The sequence below is a fragment of the Orbicella faveolata genome, unplaced genomic scaffold (assembly GCF_042242905.1).
Source record: "Orbicella faveolata isolate gen_17 unplaced genomic scaffold, um_ofav_v1 contig_27, whole genome shotgun sequence".
NCBI lineage: Eukaryota > Metazoa > Cnidaria > Anthozoa > Scleractinia > Merulinidae > Orbicella > Orbicella faveolata.
The window spans coordinates 1,407,883-1,415,000 of NW_028301555.1; the positions used below are offsets into that span (position 1 = coordinate 1,407,883).

Here is a 7,118-nt window from a genome sequence, read left to right on the forward strand (position 1 = left end):
AAGACATAAATCATCCTAAATATTACTTGCAAAATCTCAAAATATCTCAGTTTTCTGAGAAATTGTGACACACGAGAATAAGACTTAAACACGAGAACATACGAAGTACGAAGCAATAGCGTTGATGAAAATCGTAGAGCTGTGCAAGTCGAATATGAGAAAACCCCAAAACAAAGTAATCGTTAGCTTGTAATACTGAAGTGCTAAGCTTAATTTTATGCTGAAAATTTAAATCAAACACAGGTATAATAGCTGATAACCGAGATTCAGTGAACCAATCAGAATGCTCAATAGAAATACATTGTTCGTGGTTGAGAATTAATCCGGAAGCTTACAGTTTTACAACAAACCTTGCTCACGGAAAACTGTCACTTCTCAGACAACCCTCCGCAGAAAATGACATTGATATATAATAGAAAAATTTTGCAGAAATTTACTACTATTACTACGGCGAAATTCAATAGCAAATGACCTGATAAAAGAATACGCACAGACCTTTTTTAAAATCAATTTTAGATTTTTATTCATTCATTTACTGATTTTTATAAGATTAGTTCAAGATATCTTAAGTTTCTTTTGATTTTTTTTTTTTTTTTTCAGGTACAGAACTCGCTTCAACACGCGTTGTTTATTTAACGGCCGCGGTTTTTTGGCAGCCGTCCTCAGCAAAGAAACCGCGTGAAAAGACAAATTTTGCATGGGTAATTATGGATATTAACTCAGCCATATAGGATAGCCTCGGTTAGACAAAAAGTGGTTTAATATTTAACGAAGACCTTGGCGACTTGGTTGCGGTTATTAGAATTTGAACGCGATACAAAATCATGACAAAAGCCTTGTACAGGTGCCCCTACTCTCCCTTCCCCCTTTGTATGACATGTGTAATGTTTAAACGGCAACCAAAATTAATTTTAGAAGTCCAGTAACAATATTACAGCTGTTACTTGTGATAACGAGCTGCCTGCAAAATGCAATGCGGAAGTCGCTTCACTTTATCAACGTAGAGTCGTAAACTTGCATGCTTCAAGGCCATGAATTATTAAGCTTGTTCCTAACCTGGTACCTGTGCGACGTTCATTGTCTAAAACGCGACAGAAAGGATAGAAAACAAAGGGAAGAAGACAAAACAGAGAGCTTCGTTTCAATTAGACACTGTTCGCAACCCTGAAAAACAACCTGGTGTTTTCAGTTTGTGTCTGTTATTTACACCCCATAAAACAACGTGTCTGGCGCGCGCACGACACGGCTAAAACAAGAACTGCTTCAGAGTGAATTCGCTGAAAATGGCTGTTTTATTGGCTGCATTAGATACACTAGACTACATCAGCGAACACTGGTGAAGGACAAGTAGATAACTGGTACATTTTTCAATTTCCAATAATGACCTATCGGATGTGGCACGTGTTGAAATTTAGCCTAGTTGATTGAATGTTCGTAGTGCGTAATATCCGTCTGCCCTTCGCAGATTATTAAAAATAACAACCCTTGTTCAGTTTTGGTTTATAACCGTTTATTACGCAAATTTTTCCGGAATGATGGGTTTGACGTAAGTTTCAAAACTATCCTACTTCCCGCCTGTCAAAATAGACAAATCCCGCTCCCGCAGAAGTATTTTAATCCCGTATCCCGCCATTAAAATTTCTGTAATCCCGTATCCCGCCTCGGTTTTTGCCCTCGCCCCTCATCCCGCCAATAAACCTCTGTCGGACCCTTTTCAGTAGCTCGACAGTTAAACTTTTTTTTAAGTTAGTTCAAGTATACAAACAAAAGTGGAGGAGAAATTATTTTTCGTCTGTTTTTGTAGAAATGATTTGAGAACTAGCTAGACTCGTTGAATTAATGAGCCCTACTATGTTGATAGCAGCAAAGAGCAGACTAAAACAATCATACGATGCTCTTAGTGCAACTTCTGGCCGAAAAATACCTCGTGTAATGTCGACTGTAAAGGTATTTGTCCTGCAGGCTGACAGTGAGAGTAAAAAACATTATTCGGTAACTTTTAAACTCTCTAACATTTCGACACATTTGTAGGTCAGAAGAAACGTTGCACGCTCTGAAGCTAACAAGTTTTGTTGCACGTGTTGGCGTGTTTACCTGCTTTTAGATCCTTTTAGGACGCTTTAGCGCCTTGGCGATTGCGTTTTTCCCATATGGCTAAAAGGCAAATTTCGAGACAATAGTACACCTGTGAATTAATGAACAAAAGATTTCAAAACAACTTCTCCGGTTTGAATAGAAAAGGGTACAAGTAAATTTAAAAACTAGAGTTCAAAGTTTAATGGGTGGCACGTGCGTGTTCACAATGACACTGATTTTGAATTGAGGCCCCTCCCATACTACGCCAGAGGAATTTTAAAACGCAAATTTAATATTTCTATGGTCAGCCTAACACCCACTCAAGTCTGCCACGAAAATGGAGCTTTTCGAAAATACGCATTGCAAACCGGGGGAATTTGAAAACGCTGGCTTTGCGGACGGACGTGAGGACGGGAAACATTTGAAAAACAGAGCTTTTCCGAGAACTATGACGTCACGATAATCACGTGATTTCACTGCCAGAGTTTTCCTCGAGTACAAAACGTCGTTTTCAAATTTCTCGGGCGTAGTGTAGACGGCGCAGGAGACATCCTCATTTGAGTCCTCGAGCCAAAGTCTGTGTTGCGGTTCTGGTGCTAGGCAAGTCACTCAAAGAAACTCTCAAACCGGAAAACAAAATGCCGTGGGGTAACCGGCAATCAGATGAATACGCATTTAATTCGTCCAGGAAATATCCCAGTTCCCTTACACGCTTCAGCAATGTCCGATGAGTCGAGTGTTGTTTAAGAAACAGGCGATCGTCAAATAACCATTGCACGGGAGAACTTCTTCATACCCATTTCGTCCTCGTGTACCTTTTGGACTTGATTCTGTTATAATCACTCGCTTCAGTATTCTTTGTTCTTTGGAAGGATATCAGGCAAGCGTGGTCTCGCGGAGAAGCCTCTAGACTTCATTTCAAGCAATTTCATTTCATGCTGCCGGCCGCGCTTATTCCCTTACGGAAGTCAAAGCAACCGTTGCTCAGGCTTATAGGCGTACGTGAAACTCTCCGGGCGTTAATAATATAGAAAGATTTTTAGATCTCAGATTCGGGGGAGGGGGCGCCGGGGTGAAGGAATCATCTTTTTGCGAAGGCGTATTTTCGTAGCAAGGTAGTTAGGTTATATCCATCCAATGGCTTCTATAAAGCGAAGCTTTCGGACCAGGAGTAACCAAAGACACAACAAATTTACAGCAGAGGTATCGAAAACTGCTTTTAATTATAGCTATACGGAATATACTGACTTTTTTTAGATTGTTCCACTTTGTAGGGCTCATTTTAAGTCAATTCCGTTGCATGATAGTCTCTACAATCTTACACAATATTCACTGTACAATAATTTTGTCCCGTAAATCGTCAAAATTTCCCCCGTTCTTCACAAAAATACGTTCTTTAAATCTAACATCCTGCAGAACACTTTCATTGCAGCGCAAAAAAAATTAATTCCACCGTAATCTAGAACTTCACTACTAATGGTTGAGGGCGGGGAATATCGTCTTTTCTTGGGGGAAGAAGAGGGGCATCTATATATTTTATTACTTCGAGGCGGAATTTGTCCACGCCGCGTCAAAATAGCCTGGCTTCGTGAAAGGGTAAAGTTATTTCAGTCAAGTCGCAGCACACTTATTTTCGCTACGGCTGAAACCTTTCCTTTCACGGAACCAAGTGTGTTGGGTTTCCTTTACACTTCCATGGAAAGGAGAAAAGGGATTCACGTGGGCGAAGACGGGATCCATGCGGGGCACGACGGGATCCACGCGGGCATCAAACTGTATCACCTTTACAACCATAACCTTGCACGCTTTTCGCTCGTCAACCGCTGTCAAGTGATTTGGAAGTTGGCTGTCATTGGTCATTGTCCGGGTGCTTCTCTCTGTTTGGGGGGGAGGGGTAACGCACTCGCTCTCCACGCATGTCAGGTACGCACGCTCTCGACATCACGGAAGCTCGATTCTCACGCACTCTCGCACGCTCTCTCTGTGGTCGCCATCACGTGACTAATTCTGCAAGAAAAGGGGAGAACTGATTGGTTACAAACACTTCACATACATAGGTCTGCAATGCGTTAGGTCTACTGCCAATGGACCTCCGATGTCACGCATTTCCGTTTCTTTAATTTAAACTAAAAAAAAAAAATAAGCGTCACCGTTCTATTTATCATGTCGAATTCAGTAAATAAGCGAAGTCTTATATGAATCCGTTACTAAGTCGTGAAAATGTATGATTGGCAAGTTTGGGGTCGGTATCCGGTCACTGCGTTCCAAGTCACTTTGTTCCAACGTTGGTCACTTCGTTCCATCAGAGTCACCTCGTTCCAAAGAATAGTCACTTCGTTATAAGGGGAAACTAAGCAAGTAAACTTCTAATCTTACAAAGCTACTAAACACCTATTTAAAGCGGATAGAATGTCCTTCAACTGTTTGGTATCTGGTCGTTTCGATACTCATGTTCAGTCGATTCGATACACATCTAAAGTCGCGGCGCGCTGACATCGGAGTCCGAAGTCGGAGACACCTAGTAATCGCCATCGATCAGCAGTTCGAGTCTATTCAGGCCCTGTATTAGAACCCTGTTATAACAATGAACCCGTTGGCCCCCGCTTCTTACAAACCTGTTGTTGCTTGAGCTTGCGCATTTCCTTGGTTGCCCAGGTGGCGACTTGTTTGGTTTTGTGTGTCTTAGATCGCCTTCCTTCTTGGAGCAGTTCGTTGATGGCTGGTTTCTCTAGCAGTGGGTGAACCTGCGCGCCAAATGCTGAACAAATATCACTGCAATTTAACAAGACCATGTAAGTAACAGTGATTTTCGATCTTCCCAATGCAACACTGATACCAAAACTACCTAACGTCCCTACCAGGGGTTCACAATTCACAGGTAACGTGTTCAATTTAAACACCTTCTCGTCGACTTGTGCATTTCTCAGGCTACCTTAGTCCTTGTTTTAAAACAATCAGACAACTACCTTAAAAATGTCAAAAACCTCGCGTTCTCAAATTGCCTCGCAGCTGAACGTTGCAGAAGGCAAAGGGAATGCAATCTAGGCCGCATTCGAGTAGCCTGCCAACAGGTTTCGGGATCTTACCCCACCGGAGGGGGAGGGGGTACTCCATTATATGGGCTATATAGGTATGTGCGGCCCCAAAGGGTATGGTTTTTCAGCCGTTTTGGTCATAAATAGGGCATCGATTTTAGCTGATATTGGCCATTTTGGTCATAAATAGGGTATGGTTTTTGCACTCTAGCCTTGATATGGGTATGTTTTTAAGAAGATGCCACTTTTTCATCATTATCGAAAAGAAAATCAACAAAAGCCCTTCACGAATTATGTTTACGGTAATTTGACATTGGCCTGAAATAATTATAACGTAGGTCTGAAACAGGGTTTTGATTTAAGGGTCAGGTCATAAATAGGGTTTCGAATTTTTGGTAAGGTCTTAAGTAGGGTAGGGAATATCGCAGATTTTAGTCATAAATAGGGTAAGGGTTTTGGGAAGCGGGCCGCACACCCACACCCAATTTTTCTGGGAGTATTCCCCCCCCCCCCCCGGGTCTTACCACGGCTGGAAGGGCCGAGAAGGAACTGGACGAATGTGAAATCAGGCTGGCGCTTATCTCCACTTTCAGAACAGGAAAATTTCCACTCCCCTGGATGATACTGCTGCAACCCAAAGTCATCCCAAGCATTTAACTGGCCAGTATCATTAACACTGTAGTGGGCACTATGATGCAGTAAACACTGAATAAATAATTAAGGCAGTGTCTTACCCTACAAGACCGCAAGCACTGGAGACATTACTCTCTGAATGGTCCTGGTCTGTAGCAATGACTTCTATAAAGGTGATGATATGCATTATGTGTGGCTGAACCAGAACCAGCTCCTCTGTTAAAACAACATAAGAAAGGATTACAAAAATACTACCATATGAACAAAACAAACAGTGCCATATGAACTGAACGGAAGAAACAGATCTCAGCACTTTATATTTCCACTAAAACAGTTAAAAAGAGAGCCACAAAAACAATTCAGAGATTCGAGTTATATGACCTCTGTGATTCTGGTACAGACACTGCCATTGAACTGTGAAACCATTCAATAACTCAATCAATCAATCAATAGGAATTTTCAGGGGCACATCCCACGGACAGGCTCTTCGTCCACTGTTTTCAGATCGAATTGAAGTTTAGAAGTGCTGGTTTCTGTGGAGTGAGGAAAACCGGACAAAAACCCTCGGAGCAAGGCGAGAACCAACAACAAACTCAACCCATTTATGACGCCATGTCCAGGATTCGAACCCGGGCCACATTGGTGGGAGGCGAGCGCTCTCACCACTGCGCTTTCCCTGCCCCCCCAGAGTTCATCAGTTACAAGGGATGAGATAAATCTGAGATGATGAATATATGAAGTAAGCTATACAAGTAGACTGCGGTGAAATCGGTCGGTTGATAGTATAATTTTATTTGTTCTGTTCTCATACTACAAAGACCTAAGAAGAGGAAACGCGAACCAAAAACACTGGGGAATCTAGTGTGACTGCACTTACTACTAGGGGTTCCTTCTTTAGCCTCGCCCTTGAGTCCTTGAATAATTCCAGTGTAGGCTTCTAAACATCCTTCTCTGAGCTCATTCAAGTAATCCACCATGTCGTAATCAGACTAGCATCCAACACAAAAGTCACGTTAGTTAACCTTTTAGAGCGTATGTCCTTTGCAGACACCCTTTGAGCTCGACAAGCAATCTTTCCTCATTTGAGAGGAGGAAGGATTACGCAACGAGCATTAAGCTTAGGGGAGGGATTTATTAGGGAAAAGGTGCATGATATACGACAGTGGCCATATGGGGCGCTACAAAACTGGAGTGCTCGACAGGAATTGTCACTTGACAGGCATTGCCAAAGAATTTAACCCTTTGAATACCAACTACGCATATATGCGTAATTAATGGTCGTGCTCTTTGTACTACTTGTGACGTCATCAATTTAAATGTCATCAGATATTCTTGATACGCAGATAGCAGTGCTAGGCTAGCCCTTTCCGCACA

At 42.2% G+C, this 7,118-nt stretch overlaps 1 protein-coding gene across 1 annotated transcript in view; it reads right to left on the bottom strand.

Annotated features, from left to right (window-relative positions):
* Nucleotides 1-3,267: 3,267 nt before the first annotated feature.
* LOC110045920 (importin subunit beta-1-like) overlaps nucleotides 3,268-7,118 on the bottom strand; it is a 29,052-nt gene continuing 25,201 nt past the window's right edge. The window contains exons 23-26 of the mRNA XM_020751580.2: nucleotides 6,622-6,733; nucleotides 5,846-5,960; nucleotides 4,692-4,848; nucleotides 3,268-4,083 (exon numbers count right to left, since the gene is read on the bottom strand). Coding sequence (XP_020607239.2) covers nucleotides 4,078-4,083; nucleotides 4,692-4,848; nucleotides 5,846-5,960; nucleotides 6,622-6,733 — 390 coding nt within the window. The 3' untranslated portion in view covers nucleotides 3,268-4,077. The remainder of the gene's footprint in view (nucleotides 4,084-4,691; nucleotides 4,849-5,845; nucleotides 5,961-6,621; nucleotides 6,734-7,118) is intronic.